The sequence below is a fragment of the Mirounga angustirostris genome, unplaced genomic scaffold (assembly GCF_029215605.1).
Source record: "Mirounga angustirostris isolate CCGP_5_RB_7025 unplaced genomic scaffold, mMirAng1.0.hap1 SCAF_4, whole genome shotgun sequence".
In the NCBI taxonomy this organism is placed as follows: domain Eukaryota; kingdom Metazoa; phylum Chordata; class Mammalia; order Carnivora; family Phocidae; genus Mirounga; species Mirounga angustirostris.
The window spans coordinates 77,520,735-77,539,944 of record NW_026991712.1 but is presented as its reverse complement, the minus strand read 5'-3'; the positions used below and the strand labels follow the sequence as shown (position 1 = coordinate 77,539,944).

General features: G+C 39.4%; 1 protein-coding gene across 2 annotated transcripts in view; it reads right to left on the bottom strand.

Annotated features, from left to right (window-relative positions):
• ST18 (ST18 C2H2C-type zinc finger transcription factor) overlaps positions 1 to 19,210 on the bottom strand; it is a 70,865-nt gene that overhangs the window by 29,506 nt on the left and 22,149 nt on the right. The window contains exons 9-10 of one of the 2 annotated variants that reach the window (XM_045896565.3): positions 11,128 to 11,373; positions 3,751 to 3,866 (exon numbers count right to left, since the gene is read on the bottom strand). In XM_045896565.3, the coding sequence (XP_045752521.2) occupies positions 3,751 to 3,866; positions 11,128 to 11,373 (362 nt within the window). The remainder of the gene's footprint in view (positions 1 to 3,750; positions 3,867 to 11,127; positions 11,374 to 19,210) is intronic. The other variant, XM_064588341.1, reaches the window with a different exon arrangement.

Genomic DNA, 19,210 nt, shown 5'->3' with positions numbered 1-19,210 from the left:
CAATGAAAGAAGAACACCCTTGCCCTCCTGGGGCCTCCACTCTTGTTGGGAAGGCAGACAACAGAGAATATGGGCAAGCAAAATGTATGAGTGCATTAGAAGGTGATAAATACTGAGGGACAACAGGAGTTCCAGAAACAGGGGATAGGAGCATCAGGGCTGGGATTGGGGGATGATAGTAGCCAGGAAGACTCCTCATGTAAGTGACATTTGAGAGAAGAGCTGAGGGAGGATGAGGAGCTATGGCCCCAGCAGATGTCTATGGCATAGGGAATAGCAACAGTGAGGCCCTGAAGCCTTAGGGAAAAGCAGGAGAAGAGGCGGCTGGTGGAGAGGGAGGGGTAGACCCTACCCTAGGGTCCTGCAGGGAGGGGAGAGCTCATTCCCCATGTGCCATTGGAAATGGGTCCGGAGGTGATGCAGGCCTGGGAGTCCTCAGAGTAGAGATGGTTCTAACACCGAGAACCCGAGGGACTGAGTGTAGACAGAGGTGAAAGTAGGTTCCAGAACTGACCTCTGGGACATTCCATCTTTGGAAAGGCTGCACCAGAGTCTAAGCAGGAGTAACAGGTGAGGTGGGAAACTGTCCCAAGTTGTGGTACCCTAGAAGCCAGGTGCAGAAGACAGAGGAGGAAGTGATCAGCTCTGTCAAATCTGGCAGCCCCATCAAGTAGGGTCAAGAAGACCAAGATACCACACAGAGATGGGTTCCCTGGAGGGCTTAAGGATGGTTGTGGTGGAACGATGAGAACGAAGGCCTATCTGGGAGAAATTCAGGAGAGAAAGAGTCACACTTTCTTGAGGAGGTTAAGTATGAAAGGAAGAAGAAACAGGGGGTCAAGGTTAAAGCCAAGTCAAGAGAGGGGTTTTAATTATTTTTTATTAGAAAAACAAACATACTTTTGTACTGATTCAGAAGAGAATGATTCAGATTCAGAAGAGATTCAGAAGAGATCATACAGATGCTGGTGGCTAAGTGGAAGAGTTATTTTTTGCTAGAAACTCTCATTAATTGGCAGCTTTGAATATATTTGTGTATGAATATACTTTAACATTTCACCATTTACATACAGAAAATATTTTCTTGCATGCCACTCACTTCCGCGTGTGAAACACCAAAGCAGGACTATACTGTCTGCTAAGGATGTAAGTGTAGAAAAACAATGGATCCTGCCTTGTGTTTGCCTGAAACACCTCCCACTTCTCCTCCTCACTTACCATCTATCCTGGTATCTCTACTCCCCTGCCAGATAACTGGAGGTGAAGTGGGGAAGGAACTTAGGAGCGGTTGCCAGGACATTTTCTTTAGTCGTCCTCCTGTGTCTCTAAAGGGCCTTATTTCTGTTTTCTCTGTGGGCTTCCCTTTTGCCCTGTCAGGGGCCAGTAGCATGTGCACCCTCAAGGCCTCAAGAGCACTCTATCCCTTTCTTTCTTTCTTTCTTTTTTTTTTTTAAAGATTTTATTTATTTATTTGAGACAGAGAGAATGAGAGAGACAGAGAGCACATGAGAGGGGGGAGGGTCCGAGGGAGAAGCAGGCTCCCTGCTGAGCAGGGAGCCCGATGCGGGACTCGATCCCGGGACTCCAGGATCATGACCTGAGCCAAAGGCAGTCGCTTAACCAACTGAGCCACCCAGGCGCCCTATCCCTTTCTTTCTGTAGTTTCTCTAGCCTCATGATCTCATGTCTGAATCTTTACATCAGTGTTCTATTTTATTTTTTTTCACGTCCATGTTTTAGATGATCTTCCAGCTTCAGAATAATTTTGCACGCTGTTCTTCCTAAAGCACTACACCGTTAATTCACTTTCCTGTTTAAACCCCTGTGGTTGGCTCATGCAAACCTGCAACCAGGCACTCTTCTTAGGGCCCCGTCCTGCTTGAGTCCACACCTGCACTCTCTGTCTCTCCACATCTGGCTAGTCCTCAGGGCTCAGCTCAGGGCCCCTGCTCCCCGAAACTTTGTTCCTGCTCTGGCCTCTACTGTAGTCTTTTTTTTTTTTTTTTAAAGATTTTATTTATTTATTTGATCGAGAGAGACACAGCGAGAGAGGGAACACAAGCTGGGGGAGTGGGAGAGGGAGAAGCAGGCCTCCCGCAGAGCAGGGAGCCCGACGTGGGGATCGATCCCAGAACCCTGGGACCATGACCTGAGCCGAAGGCAGACACTTAACGACTGAGCCACCCAGGTGCCCCTCTACTGTAGTCTTAACTAGTACTTATTGCTGTCGAGTGCCCTGGTCTTTAAACTCTCCTGAGTCACAGAACCCTTTGAGAAGGTGATGAAAGCCATAAAATCCCTTACCCAAATAATCATTTACATTAAGTGTTATAAGGTTCATAGACTCCCTGAAGTACTGACTTGGATCTTCTGGGGTCAGTAGGTGTCAGATTAAGAACTTCTGATCAAAATATAAACATTTTTTCGACTCATTCACCTGACTCAGAAGCAACATTGTCTATCCTGACACCCTGTTAATTTCCTTCAAGGCACTTTCCAGAGGGCAGAGTTCACTTCAAATTTGTTCCCCCTATATTCCCAGCATCTGACATATGCCTGGAACATAACATAGTAGGCAGGCAAAAAATAGTTACTGAATAAATTAACAATTATTCCACTGCCAGAGAGAGAATAATATCTAGACCCAACTAGTCCTAAAAAGATGTGACTCTAAATTTAAGAATGGATTCTGGATCTTTCACTCCATCATCACAACTGACTTTATAGTATCACTGAACTCATCATCATGAAAAATGTTAAGTGATTTTTAACGGAATCCCAAAATTAAATGCAAAAATTCCCCTCAAAAAGAAAAAGCTGGCCTCTGCTTTCGAGGAGAATCTATGAGTCTGTTAAAGAGGTTAGACCTATGGGTAGTAGGTTTTTTGTATCATCCATATGCTAACGATACTATAATTATGTTATGGAAAGAAACATTAACTTGCTGACAGACTTTAGGGACTTTATATTTATTGCAGAGTCAAAAAGAAAATGGCTGCCATCTGTACCTTAAACACATGTCATATTTTTTAAATTTCAATGCAATAATTATTTAAATCCTAACTAAATGTGATTAATTTCTCAAAAAATTTCAATAGAGACATGAATTAATGTACTTCCCCATTAAAAAATGTTTATGCCTTTAGTGGGCAAAATGCAATAATCCTGCTTAGAATACTATGTCTTAATGGTCCATGACACAAGCAGTGATAATTACCGCACAATGAAAACATACTATCCACTAGGCATTTTGTATATTCTTATAGATTGTTTCCTTAGATTTTCACAATTTCATGAGATGACTATTGATAGCCCTGCTTTACATTTAAGAAACTGGAGGTTCAAATGAGTTTAAAAACTATGTCTAAGGCTACGAAACTAGTAAATGGTACTCTGGAGACGCTGAGTTCAGCCTGACTCAGTGGAGCAGAGCACAATGCAAGGTTCTGATCAGCCAAACAAAACAAAACAAAACAAAACACATAAACATTTCTAGTTGCTTTATATTGTTTTTGTTTTTTCAATCATCTCTTAGCATGAAATCATGTCATGTATACTTTTTTCCCCATAATCCTCTTAGTTCTAAGCATAAATTTAGTTATGTATGGAACATTTAACTATCGACTGGCTGAAGTTGTCCTAAAACATTCCTAAAGTCAACTTATAAACCAGGATATTATTACTCAAAATTTTGAACTTGAGTCTCCTAATTCTAGAATCTCACAGAATATGCCAGTGAAGATCGCTTACGTGATTAGTTCTTTTTTGAGATCTCTTGCATGGAGCTTGGGTTTAGGGCTTGGGATGGAGGCCTCTCCAGGAAACTTTTTTTCCTCTAAATTTTCTAGAGAGCTCACTGGATCTTTCTGGAAGAAAAAAAATACAGAAGCACAGAAGGCATTAGGCCACCCTGTAAAGACAACTGTATTTGAAGTCATCAGGGAGGAATTTGAGTTTTAGCTTAATGACTTAGCTGCAATTCTTCATAGGATTTGTACATAAAATTAATAAGGTAATAAGTATAAGGATATATCCTGATTATTATGGACCTCTATCCTTGGTGAAGAAAAATTGCAATTCATGGGGACAACTTTAAAAGTTCACATTTTGGCAAATATAACTACAGAGGCATTTCTTGAGCTGTATAACAAATACATTTCAGATTTTATTGTATAATGAATGTTTCCTAGAGAACATAGGAATAGTTCTTTATATACACAGCAGTCATTGATAAAACAAAAGAAATATTGCAAAAATGAACCACAAATTTTTAAACAAAAAAGAATAAGTAAATTTAGGTTAACAAAATGTCCTTTCTAATATACAAATAAGTACGATTTAAATTGTTTGTTTAAATATGTAATAAGTGGTCCACAATATTTAGCCATTGAATTTTATTTTTTCTGGATAATTGCTTTTATTGTCACATCACTTCCTATTTTTCTTAAGTTACCTCTTTTGCTAAGTTGGTATCTCATAATGCTTGAGTCATTGGATGGAATTTCTTGCTGGATTATCACTAATTTTTGTGGCCTTCTGTTAAGCTTAATACTGATCTTGATTTCATAAGGAAGATTTAGTAACCCTTTCAAATAATTTATTTACCATCTGATATATTATCTTACAGAAGACTAATGATGGTTTTCCTTAATTACATAATTAGCTTACTTACATCTTAAGCTTATATCCAGTAAATATAATACTTCCTGGATTTAATATTAAAATCAGATTAATTAATATAGAAAACTGTATTCTAATTCTCAAAAGTACTGATCTCTTTAAAATGAGAAAACTTTGGGGCACTTGAGTGGCTCAGTTGTTAAGCGTCTGCCTTCAGCTCAGGTCATGATCCCAAGGTCCTGGGATTGAGCCCCGTATCAGGCTCCCTGCTCTGCGGGAAGCCTGCTTCTCCCTCTCCCATTCCCCCTGCTTGTTTCTCTCTCTTGCTGTGTCTCTCTCTGTCAAATAAATAAAATCTTTAAAAAAAAATAAAATAAAATGAGAAAACTTATTTGAATTATTCAAGGTAAATCTCATTTAAATTAAATGGATATAAACATGTGATGGCAAAATTTAATTTTAATAATCCTAGGTCTATACTCAAAATCAATGGAAAAACAAATACCTGGGTTTTCTGCACCAAGGAAAAATTCTACACCTTGATCTCAGTCATAAAGGTAAGTGTAATTTTTTTCATTAATTACTTGGATAGCAATTCAGTCATTTTCCACAAAACCATACAGCGATAAATACATTGGTAAACTATCTGAAGTAACTCTATCTTCAGGCCAAATAAATAAAACCTCGTTTGGTACAATTTCTTCCTTCATATTATTTATAGTTCTAAGTTGTCATATTTTAAAATTGTTATATGTTTGAAAATAGTAGGAGATAATAGTACATCCCTTAAAAATAAGGAGAAATGGGTGCTTGATTATAGGTGCCCTTTAAGATACAAAGAGAAGTACCACTTTAAAGCTACTTCCATGCAATCTATAGCAAAATAGATGGATGGTGCTTCTCCTTTTCAAGTTTTATACTATAAATGCCCAACATGAGGCAATTCCTAAATAGAAGACCTATTTACTATGGTGAGGGCTGTGAATTGTGTAAGACTGATGAATCACAGACCTGTATTCCTGAAACGAATAGTACAGTATATTAATAAAAAAATTGAAATAAATTAAAATAAAAATACTGATTACGGGAGCAAAAAAAAAAAAAAAGACCTTAAACCTGATAATGCCACCCTCTATTCCATTTGGTGCTATCTGGATTTCACCCAGGTAGTGTTTTCTGCTACAATTTATAAATGTCTTGGCTTTTTGAAAGTCGATACAAATGCTAAATCCAATATTGCCTCAGTGTGGAACAGCCTTTGTTTTTCTGTTTAGATGCTAATTTTTTTTAAATGGCATACAGTGAATTTTATCTTTATGATAAAATTAAGAACAAAGTATTCCTAAAGGCATTTACATTTATAGATGAACATATAAATTTTATCAGCTATCATTTGACTGCTGAATCTATACATTATGGGAAACAAGGGAATAAAGGATTTTGAAAAAATCATCAATTATGAAAATTTAAATTATTATTGTAACTAAAATGTATATAAAAATAATGCTTGCAGAATATATGGTATTTAATTTGGTATAGTAACATGTGGTAATGTTTTAAAAGGATAATTTCACTGGATACAAGCTTTTAAATATTTCGTGGGTTCTTCTAAAAACTATGGACTCGTATGCATGCAATTACATTATGAAATGATTGTCTTTTCCCCTTTTCTTTGCTCAGCATCCTATCCCAAGAAACCTGCAGAGAGCATATGTACTAAAATACAGGTGACCATCATTGAAAGAATTCTTAATTTTGTTGCACAATCACTTTATATTAGATGAATTTTTAAGAAGCACCCAGTAAAAAATAAGCCAATGTCATTTGGAAGAATTATTTTGAAATTTAAAATATAATTTTAAAAATAATAATTTTATCCTGTGGACATGTAAGAGAGAATCTGGCATATCTGTGTTGTGTTTAGAAAGTATATGGATGCAATGAAATTCCTTCAATGTACAGATGGAAGTTTATATTGATTTCAGTAAAGACCAGAACATAATGGTAACATGAATAACAGATAATAGCATCTGGCACTTTTAACATTTTAAGCCCTAAAATCTTTGGAGAACTGACAGTTGAATGGAACTGACAGCCCTAGTTATTTCTCAGCACTTTCCTTTTGAGATTTTTTGATTTTTTTCCAGATTCAGGATTTTTTTTAGGGGGCATCTGGACAGGCTATTTCACTAAGAGAGACAGACAATATTTTCTGAAAATTACCACCAAAATTAAGCAACTGTTGTGCATATGAACTAGATAACAATGAATTAGAAATAATCGCTCTGTTTCTGGTTGTGCGTGTGTGTGTGTGTGTGTGTGTGTACGTGTGTGAGTGTTGTGTGGGCTAAGGGTGGAGGTGCCCGTGGGAAGGACAGGGTGTCAGATTAAGAGCCGACCACCACCCGGTCTTCAAACATTCACAGTATATTGCCTGAGCCGAGTGCAGCATCCAGGTGGGGCTCATTGGAAAAGACAGGCACGGACCACTTCCTGTGACTGGTTTGTGTGGTCGTGTCCTGTAGATCACGCTCAGGGGAGGTTTGGTCCTGCTGCCCTGGGAAGCACTGTAGACCACTGTTGGCTTCCCCGCGCCTCACCAAGCACCATTTCTTCTTCCTTCTCTTTTTCCCTTCCCTTTCTAATTGTCCTCAATATTCCCTAGCTGTTGGCACTTTTTGATGTGCTATTTAACCTTTTTCTTCTCTCCATTCTCTTCCTTCTCCTCTTTCTTCATTTCAGGGAAGCCCAGGCCCATTTCTTAATTTCTATAGGACCAAGGACCAACAATTTAAGCTCCTTGAGCCTCAATTTTCTCCTCCAAAAACTTTTGACAATAATCCTGCTTTTCATGACTGTTAGGATAATGAGACATGACTGTTAGAATAATAAGATTATTCTTACTGAACTCAGTGTCCCTCTGCTACCTTCACAACGAGGACATTGAATACAGTCTATTTTTTCAAAATAATAACTAGCAAGTATCACAGTTCTCATTTATAAGATTCAGAAGAGGGTGATAAATACTGTCTATTTGTAGATTACTTCAGCACAGATGAAGGCACAAGGAAGGAGGGGTGAAAAACTGTCTTACGGAGTTACAGTGCTGCAGAAGCACTTTTGTGTGAGTGTGTCCCCATCAGGTATAGTTTCCCCAAGCAATGAGTCACTCATGCTCAGATCACTATGACAATAAGCTTAAAAAATATTTTGTCGGGGTGCCTGAGTGGCTCAGTTGGTTAACCGTGGGACTCCTGATTTAGGCTCAGGTTGTGATCTCAGGGTATTGAGATCAAGCCCAGTGTGGGGCTCTGTGCTGGGTGTGGAGCCTGCTTAAGATTCTTTCTTTCCCTCTCCCTCTTCCCCTCCCCACAAGCTCGCAAGGGTGCACTCTCTCTAAGAAAACAATTTGTCAACTCAAACCTAGGGCAAGCACCTTGATTCTACGAACTCACTTAGCATTTTCAAAGTCCTCTTTTGTCATTCTTAGTGACACTGAATCTCCACAAAGCTTCTCGATTCCAGATTCCAGAATGCTTAGGTTGCAAACTGTAGCACTAAAAGTCTGTACTGTCAGACCTGAATAAGTAAGCCATTCTGAAAAGAGCAGAAATCTAATCTAACCAAATCCATTTTCCCCATGAAATTGCTGGGAAATAAAACAGTGTCACAGGGGGCGCCTGGGTGGCTCAGTCGTTAAGCGTCTGCCTTCGGCTCAGGTCATGATCCCAGGGTCCTGGGATTGAGCCTCACATCCGGCTCCCTGCTCAGCGGGAAGCCTGCTTCTCCCTCTCAGACTCCCGCTGCTTCTGTTCCCTCTCTCGCTGTGTCTCTCAAATAAATAAATAAAATCTTAAAAAAAAAAACAAAAACACTGTCACAGATATATAAGCATTAGATAAGAACATACTCCAATTGAATCCATGAAGCTGCCAAGGTGAATCCAGATGTTTTTTGGAATTATGCAAAAAAAAATGAGATTGGAAATAAAGAAAATATTTGTTATGAGACCTCATTTTCTGGCTATCTGAGTGATAAGAGGTATAGCCAAGGAGGTTCTTGAAGTACTTACTAGACCTCCAAATGAGAGGAATGTCTCAGAATGTGAGTACATTGTTGACATTGTTGCCGAGGCCAAAAATTATAACCCAGTTAAAACAATACAAGAGACCTAAATGAAAACAAGAACCCACTTAATACAAATTTGCTTCATTACTACTCAGGACTGAATCAGTATGTCTGATATTGGAAGGAAGATTTCTGGTGATTGTTGATCATGGTCCACTTATAGCAGTCACAAGGGTGGGGACAGAAAGTCTAGGTCCCACCCTGCACATGACACTGAGATGCTCCCAAACAAGGTAGGTTTTATCCTAGTGGGATTCATCCAAGAATAGGAGCACAGTTATGCTTACTTTGTAAATATAGTCCTTCATGTGACATGAGACTTTAACTGAACCCCCCCATCAACAGATCTTCTAACTAGGATTGGGTTTTGGTGGTGTAGAGTGGGATATGCCATGATCCGGTCCACTATTGGACTAGCTGGGGATGAAGCAGTTTTATGAATGAGAGGGTATTCCCTTTCTCTAAAGCTGGCTTCTACAGAGTGGGATTGGATCACTAATCTTGATCTCATCATGATTGTGCTTCTCAACAACTTCCACTGCTTCCTTACCTCCATTTCAGACCAGTTGTGCAGAATGATCAGTTAATGTGCATACTGACAGATTTCCAGATTATAAAAATAAACAGCAGTTAGGTGTAACTTCTGTTATTTTGCACAAGTCCAAAATGGCAGGGGGGAATGTGGTGGATGGAAGAGGTACATGTTTGCCCATCTGTGGTCATCACTTAAGGTAAATCAGCTTCTAATACTTTGCAGGTATTAGTTTTATAATGATCAGAGTCAAACATATATTATTTTTAGAAATGGTTCTTCTAAAATAGTGTTATGATAGATTAACTAAGACCATCCCTAAATACTCGAGGCAAATTTTGTAAAGCCAAGCAGAATAAAATGACTAAGACTAGAATGGCAGAATCGAATCAGAAACTGCTGTTGTGTGAATTCCCCCCCCCCCCCCACTTCTCTGTGATGGTGTGGGTGGTGGTGACACAGAGTCTGCCTTGGATCCTGGGGTATCCTCCAGGAACCCATCCCTGACCACTGTACGTAAGGTTGGCATTCCTTTATTTCTTCATTGTGTACCTGCTCGTGCTATTCCATTTGTCACTGTATTTATTTACCTGTCAGTGTCCTTACCAGACTGAGCATACATATGGGGGAAGTTTGTCCCATTTGGTGCTGCTTCCCTCGGACCTATGTTACTTCTGGACATGGAGATGCCAGGGAAAGTGTGCTGAAGGAAGCAAGGAAGGAGGGAGGGAGTGAAGGAAGGAAGGAGGAAAGGAAAGGAAAAGGGAAGAGAGAGAGAGAGGGAGAGAAGGGAGGGGTGGGGGAAGGAAAGAAAGAAGGAAGGAGGGAGGGAAGAAGGAAGAAAGGAGGGGAAGGAGGGAGGGAAGAAGGGAGGAAGGAACGAAAGAAGGGGAATTGGAGAAACAACCCAATCTTGTGATCACTACTGTTTATGTCAACTTATGCTCTGAGATGTTAAAGCATATGCTAAAATCAAATTAGTTTTTCCCCCCAAAGTTTTTGTACTTCAAAAAGATGAAAAAGGTGGTGCACCCTTCCAAAGACAGTGGCTATTTTATTTCTTTAATCATAATCAACCGGCAAGTATCAACAATTGTCCCGACAAACAGCAAAGCAAAGTGAATCACTACTGTAACAATTAGGGTCACATTTGCAATGATATAGAGTCTAAATAGTGGAGGTTTCTGGCCATGAATTCTTTTGGACGACGCGAAATCATGGCTAATTAGACTAGGCCAGGTGGCTCAAACTAGGGAGATGCAGGCTTGATGAACCTGTGCAGTCACGACACCTGGCTACTCCAAAGATAACCAAACACACAAATGCATTTCCTTCACTTTGAGATTGATACAATTTAGACACCCATGATCCAAACCTCAGCCAATGGCTCTATATGTAGACAGGCTAGCATAGTTCCTTCATGAAACCAAGGAAAGGATTTTGACATGATTCTTACTCATCCCTGATTTGATTTCATTTTCTACCCTCTGGTTCAGAAAGAGTTAGTAAGCTGGCATTTCAGTGTTGAGTAATACACTGCACCTTACGGGCTGCTGTATCTGAAGGGATGTCTAATATAATCTCTCACGCCGTGCACACAATTGCAGCCCTGATGGGGATCCAATTCACTCAGTGACATCATTTTAGTCAAGTGACAGAAAAAGTTGGATTCATTTATCAGTTTCTGATGAAATTTAAGATCATCACTTTACCAAAATCTAAAACAAGGTACAGGATTAGGCATTATCTAAACAGGAGTATGAAAAGTAACGTAGGGGGAAAAAGCTAAGAATACTCTCCAATCATGCTCTGTCTTAAACTTAGTGATCGACATATTGAAACAATACCTCTTTCTCCTCCTCTGTCTTCCCATGAGTTTTGCTATAGTTGATAGGAGTATCCCAGCCCTCTTGATCACAGAGAGCCTGATAGAATGCTGCATTGACCAAAATGCTGCTTGTTTTGAATGGGGAAGAGGAAGGAGTTGAAATAGAAGTGTTAGAGGAAGTTAGGGGTGCAGCTTTGTCCAGGATTCGATTTTTTTTCAGGCTTAAGTCCAATGTGCCATTTTCATCCACTTCTATCTCGGCTCCCTGGTATACAATAGGAAACAGAAAAACATTTAAGCAGTTTGCAGTTACAGCCTAGCCATGTGGGGCTTTTAAGGGATAATTTTAAATGCAAGCTTTTATGTAAGTATATCTGATTTAAAATCTAGCTTTCTGATTTGCTTTGGTTAATGTTCAATTCTTAGGCAGACTTTTAAGAGCAGCACCATTAGTGAGCTTCGTGTTTCTGGGTTTAAACAAAGTAGAGTCTAATATAAATAAGATGTTCCAAATGCTAAATGTATTGGCTAACCCTGTTTTATATATTTTTTTTGAAGTTTAGCTTTAAATCTCCTTTTCTGGTTTGCAGAATTATCACTTTCAATTCATCACTTACAGCATTAACACTTGAGTTTATAAAAAGGCCCAGCACTACTTCCCAGCTCACCCCCCAATGCAGTATTAATCTAACGTGAATATATGCAAAAATAACCAGCTGCAAGAGAATTTTTACTGGAATACTAGATTAATACGAACGTGACCTTTTCCCCTGGGTTACTTGAACCAGAAAAGCTTTGTTAACGTGAGGGGTGCCGGCGGGGGCCGGAGGCAGACAGGGCAAACTGTTGTTGATTCCGGAAGCCTTCAGGTATCTGCGGCCATCAGGTCTGCTTGGAGGTAAGTTGTAGAGGGAAACTTGAGAATAAAGCTGGATTCTTTTCCAGACGCTTAGTATGAGACTTAAAACTCACTATACCTCACGGCATTTCTCCTTGGGATACAGCTGGCTATCTTTTTGTTGTTGTTGTTGTTGTTGCTGTAGTTTAAGGTACAAGTCCCAACAACTGCCCGCGTGCTCTGGATCTTCCGAAGGATGCATGCCTAAGGATGGTCCCTGTGCTGTCGCCAATTGTGAACACTGCCATGCAGTAGGACTCCGAATGCGGGAAGAGCTCGCTTGTCTTTCTCCTAAGTGGGTCAGATAAATACCTCTCCGTATTTTCACTATCATCCATCAATTCACAATTAAATCTTGGACAACGTCTCAGCTCTTTTCCCTTTTGGCTGGCAAAGCCGGAGTCTCTTTGAGTACGTTAGCAAGATCCCTAACCCATATGGTAGCCAGTTACTTCCCCGGAGGGATTTATTTTAACTCCCCATTTACACTCTGCCTTTCCCCCTCCCCAACAGTTGCCGCTGAGGTGTGGGCCAGCGTAGTTGTGCTCCAAAGGCTCACTGCTTGCACCTGATTTGGAAAATGAGGCACCTCTTCTGTTTGCTTGTTTCACCTGCATAGTTCCTATTTTCAATCTCCCAGCCTCTGAGGTAGATATGCTTTGTTATATTTGTGGGAGGTAAATATACTTCTAGTATGTTTGCACTAAGATGCTTTGGCTATATCTTTCTGTCCTTTTTAGTAAATAGTTTAATCTCCTGGGATAGTTTTAAGCCCTGAATTTGACAGTACAGCTTATCCGGGATAATAACTTAGTAACCACAACATCTTATGCCATCTGTATAATATCAAATACGTTTTTATACCAGCATTAATAAACCTTAGTTACAAAACTCCAAGATATTAACCATATCAGTGCCATGTGCTCTCTCCGTGGTACAACAATGTATTCTGCTGTGAGCACATCAAAATAATTCTTGGCTTCATAGCTGATATGTAACTATAGCAATGAAACAGAGCTATAGTAATCAAGTTTAATGGCCAATGTAAAGTAAAATGCTAAATATTGTAGTTGCTGACATTTTTCATTAAAAAAAATTAAAAAAAAAACTTGGGTTAAGACTGCACAACCAACATTCACATAAAATTCCAGACCTCTGTGACAGATGGCTTAGGAAAAAGAAGCCATGTGACTGGGCTGCAGAGTTTTATAGTGCAAAACCCATAAATAGTGCAGATCCGATCTCCCTGAAAAAATATCAACTATTCCAAGACAACACCAATATATATTTTAGTTTTTGCAGAAAAAAATTCCAAATAGTAAACAAAAAAATTAGAGATTCTCGGAGTTGTTATGTTTTACATCTTGAGTAAGCACGAGCTGATTGGGGGAAAAAAAATCACTCCTAATGTTTAAAAGAGGCACTCTTGTATATCCTGCGCCCCAGCCGGCTGCTCTGAGCACCTGACTTGACAGGGAGAAAGCACGTTTGGGCAGCAGGGTACAGATGGGCTTTAAGTGAGCGCACAGATGCATTCAACAATTACACACAGTACCAGAGAAGGGTCCCTTTCTGCCCATAGATGGGTGGATCACACGTTTACTGCATGGATTTTTTATTCAGAGCCGTATCAATAGGCATCACTTCTGTCTGTGCTTGAAATTCCAAATGGCAGCACACAAAGGAGGGGGTGGTGGGAGAGGCCACAGGAGCAAGAGGGCATAACATTCAGCTGACATGGACCCCCACTGCTGACTTCTAGCATTCTGATTTCTAAAAGCGCCATTCGCTGTTCTGGATCCTTATTTTAGCCATTTAAATTTAAATTTAAAGGGGTTTTTTTTGAGGGTAGACGTAGGTCTAATACTATTCATGTACTTTCCAAGTTAGGACCAACATCAAGGACCATCACTTTCAGCCAATTTCGAGGTACCGATGCCATGTATGATGTATTTATTAATTAAATTATTGAGAAAGCACTTAACGTTTTCAAGCTTCCATATTTTGGGGGAAAGAAAATTGAAAAATATATTGTTCCTGCCCTCAAGGAGCTTATGTTATACGTAGAGGAGATTGTTAGTGAAAGGTAATTTAATAAATATGAATTATTATTCAACTGAAAGCTGAAATAATTATTTGTTATATAATCCTTATGTGGACCATAAAATGAGAAGTGATTCAGATGCCCCTCAACAGAGAAATGATTAATGAAATTATGCTACATCTATTTAATGGCACATTATGCAACCAGTAAAATGATAATTACGAGGATTATGTTACAACAAGGAAAAGACGTCTATTACGGAAAGCAGGAAACAACCTGGCATTCCTATTATACCTACAACCAGGGGAAAAGGGTAGAAATTTGTTTCCTGAAGAACAAAAGGGAAACACAGAAATTACTCTACTTGTATTTAAAAGATAGTCTTAAGGCCAGTCTCCAATAGTTTCCAGGCAAATGACAGCATGATTATGTTCTAACAATTAAAAATTACACATTCAAAGATGGTAATGAGAGAAAGATAACTTTGCCTTAAAGTTCTACTGTGAAAAGTGTTAACTTTCAAAACACAGATATAACAAGACACCACTGTTTTCTGTATTTGTCAGGTTTTCTATTAACACAAGAGGGGTCACCCGCCATCTTTTCCTTTTTGACTTGGATACTAGGAAGTGCAAAAATTAAGTGTCCCTCAGCTTAGGTTTCTGCTGTAATTAGCTTCTGGTTTTCATCCTCTGGCTTATGTTCTTTCACTTTTGCTTCAGGGTCCTTTGTTTGGGGAGTATCTTCTCTGTATTGAAAGCTATCTGAAATATGTTTTCAAAGTAGGCAGGGTATTAACAATAAAAAACGAAATTAAAGTATCTTATTCTTACCAAATAGTAATTGAGTATTAACACAGTTAAGTTCAGAGTGTAAACTTGTGAAATTTACTCAACATAAATAGAATGATGGAATTCAGGGGAGAAATCAGTGTCTGACATAAGGTATGAAATTAAAATTAAATTTATAACCATTTTCCAAAAATCTTTGAGACTTGGAACCAAAGTCAGTGAAAATTCTTAAGTTGGCCAGCAGTCTATATAAGACATGATGGTAAGATCTTTAAGAACATAAGAAGTTGGACAGGTATGAGTTAAAATTTTAGTTCCAACAGTTATAGCTGTGCCAGTTGGAGAAAATTATTTAATGTCCCCATACTACTATTTCTTCATCTGCTAAATGGGATGATACCTTCTTTACAGAGTTTCTGGAAGGATTAAAAAGAATTAATATAAGCAAAGTGCTTATTTACAGTGCCTGGCACATAGTAGGTGTTCAATAAATGACAACTTATAATAATAATAATAATAATAATAATAATAATAATAATTTGATTGGGTTTCCAAATGCCAAAAGACACATCCCTATGCTACCGTATGCAGAGGTAAAGAGAGAATTATTAAATATGTACACACAGATAAGTTGGTTTGTGATCTCCGACCCAAGTCTCTCATAACATTTCACTCAAAATATATGGTAGAATCTGACATGACATTAAAGTTACTGAAAAAGGGCTGCTTTTGGATTCTAACCCTCCCAAGAGCCATCAGGCTATTTCTGATATCAGGCAGCGAGGATGGTGACGTGTTCTCATGTTGTTTCTAGGCCTTATTCAAGCACAAAACAGACTTTGAACTTTAAACATTCCAAGCAAGTGTCAGTTTTTTGTTTTCTTTTAAGGCACACTGTGCATATGCCACTTTGTCTAAACAGGTGGGGAAAACACCAAAACAAACAACAGAATGCTTGGCAAGCAGAAGCGATCAGGATAAAGATAGACCATGTGCATGTTCCTACCTCTGCTGCTGAGGGTGGGAGGAAGGAAGGAAACGGGGAGTGTCTCCGACACGTGCTGGCATGTGCTCTCGGGGGCCGGAGGACAGCCTCAGCAAACTCAGCAAACCCAGGGTGCTCACTCTATGCCTGCCACCTGTTTCTACTGAATGCTGCGCTCATAACAGCAGCAACGGTGGCCAGACCGAAGGGGGGGGTGTTTGAGGTTGTGGCCCATGAACGTTTTACAAACTCATATTAGTTCCAAATTAAAACAAAGGACATTATTCCAATCTTAGAACCAATGAAAGTACTAGTTTCAAGGGAGGCTCATACTTCAGACAAATTACCCTTAACCATTGTGATATCCACTAATATTGATATTACTAATTTTTTCTTCTGACTTGACTCCTCAGAGATACTTAAAGCAACATACAGGTAATTTTGGTGGTGTAGATGTGCTGTGTACATGCTGGATTGTATTTTTTTTTAATTTTATTTTATTATGTTAGTCAACATTCACTACATCATTAGTTTTTTTTATCATGTTATATTAATCCCCATACATTACATCATTAGTTTTTGATGTAGTGTTCCATGATTCATTGTTTGTGCATAACACCCAGTGCTCCATTCAGTACGTGCCCTTTAATACCCATCCCCCCACGCCCCTCCCTTCTAGAACCCTCAGTTTGTTTCTCAGGGTCCATAGTCTCTCATGGTTCGTCTCCTCTCCGATTTCCCCCCCTTCATTTTTCCCTTCCTGCTATCTTCTTTTTTTTTTTTTTTAACATATAATATTTTAACAAACGAATAATTCTTTTTCACATCTACTTTCAGGATATAATAGACTTGACTGAGTAGTGGTGGGCAATGTTAGCACTGATTTTCTCAACACGATGTTGGGAAAGAGTCCATGAAGGAAGTGCTTTAGTGTTGGGTAGACAGTCAGGTGGGGCTGGGAAACTTCAGAAGGAGAAGAACACTGTGGAATATCTCTATTGTCCTACATTGTTTTTAGACTGTGTAGGAACTCAGAGTTCTCTTGCCTCTCTGAAGACAGCCTCTGCTCCTATTATTTTCCATAAGAATAGGGATTTTGTAAATCATGAATTTAGATTTCCCACTAAACTCGGAGTCAGTTGTGAGCTTGCAGGTAGCACGAGAAAGATCTGTTTTAGCCCCAACAAGTGGGTATGGAGGCAATTTCAAGGTTAATGTCCTTTGGTTTGATTTTAAAAAGGTTGTGCCCACATGTGACAGCCTGACCTGTAATTTGTTCTCCTACTGGACTCTTTAAACAATGTCAGAGAAGCTCATTCCATCACAGAAAGGACTGCGTGGAGGCAGAAGGAAAATGAGAAATCTGCCCTCACCCAGATTATGATCAAAGCCACCCATGCCTCCCCTGGACATTAGAAATGTCACCTCTGAAAATGTAGCTCTCTACCTGGAACAACCATTTCTTTTTTTCTGCTTCGCCCATAAGCTCCTTGAAGGCAGGGTCTGTGGCAGGGCAGTCCAAACCTCATAGACCATTTGGTGGGTACAGCTAAGAGTCCATCTGCCAGAATACCTCTCTATACATCAAAAAATGCTTCTATGCTCAGCTACAGAAGTCAAGAGTAGGGAAAATCTGTACATCTCTATATCCTTCTTTCTAAATAAGAAGCTCAAGAAAACTATGGATTTTGGCTAGCAGAAATAAACATACTAACCACCATGGAGGAAAAATCAAGTCATAGTGGATAGAGAATCAGGCTCGTATTCAACAGGGGAAGATCGTTTATATATAGCTAATCCTATATTAAGTGAAGGGCACAAAGTAAAGTGAAACACTGAATAGAAATGGCCTACATTGGCCACTGTTTGATCGGAGGCCATTTTTCAGGGTTAATTACTTTGGCTTTTTCTCACTTTTTGCTACAATGATTATTTTTTGTGGTTTTAGGAATTTATGAGGTTCTCTTTTATGTTTAGAACATAGGATCCAACTAGAACAGAATTCTGCAAATTGCTACAGTTGTGTGAGAATATGCGCCTGGAAGAAAGATTCTGCACAAAGCGACACTGTAGGGTGCCATATTTATCCTATTTTAAGCACCACTATGTCAAATGAGATCATTTTGGTAGGAAAATGGCTTTTTAAACTGCTAATGTAACAAACTCCTTCTAAGAGTCGATTGGTACTCTCTCTGTCTCTTCCATCCTCCTCATCATGTCCACGGTTTGGCTTCTGCAGTTAAGACTTGGTTGGCTGTATGGAGGCTGAGACCCACAGGGCAGTTCCTGTCACCCTGGGCGGGAGTATCCGCTCCATAGAGCAACTCTGGCACACGGCATGCTCCCAATAGGAGTGTGAGAATAGACGCAGAAGTCAATTATTAGGAATTTTGGAATGTGCCAACTTAACAGTCATGTTTGTGACCGGAAGGTATTCAAGAAATGAACAAAACATATATTGATAAGGGAAAATATCCTCAGTTTTTGGTCATCCTTGTTTGATTCATTGTTTGGCTCCAGCAACTACTAGAACATGGAGAATATAAAGGTTAAGGGCAGAATTCCGAAAAACAAAACAAAATAAATCTACCTGTGCAGATGGAAAGCACGCATTCCACAATCATTTGCTCAAATAATTTAAGCGGCGTTAATCATTATAATAGTGGTCCTTTTATTCTCAAAGGACAGCTTTAACAAACAAATAATATAAAGCCTAAGAAGGAAGATATTTTAGTGTTACTCCAACTAGCTGCCTATTAGAATGTCCCTTTAAAAAGGAGAAATGTATTCAGGTTTTAACAAAATGAATAAAAACAAACTAAAGTAACACTGTAAAGCACCCTAAATCATCTGCTGATGTAAATAATTTCTGACCTAAATTCCTTTGAATTTGGAGAGCTTGGAATTTTCTTTATAATTTTCAGAGGGTGCGTTTTTCTTTGTTTAAGAACCTCATTTGTTTAAAAATTGTTTTTGAGAGGTTTTTGGCCACCAACTCTTCCTGGGGTTTACTTGGCTCAGATTTGTCCAGAAGCTAATTCTGATTCTTCTGTCAAATGCTCCATGGCACCGCGTTCCCTGCTCTCCTGAAGGCCTGGCACAGCACAGGTGAGCAGCTGACCACACCAGGGATGGGGCTGCGCTTGCAGGAAAAAGAGAGCTATCTACTCTAATCGCCTGAGTTTCAGGGTTAGGGTTTAACCCAGGAGATCTCCCACTTACAGCAAGGGGAAAATCTCTTCTCCAGATAAGCCTGGGCACTTTATTTCAGCTGGCTTCAGCTGGCTTCAGCCATCTAGGTAGCAAAAGAATGTCTTTTCACTGAGCCCTTTGTGTAGATGGGAGTTACAGGCTCTGGGGGACTGTGGGAGCAGCTCTAACCTT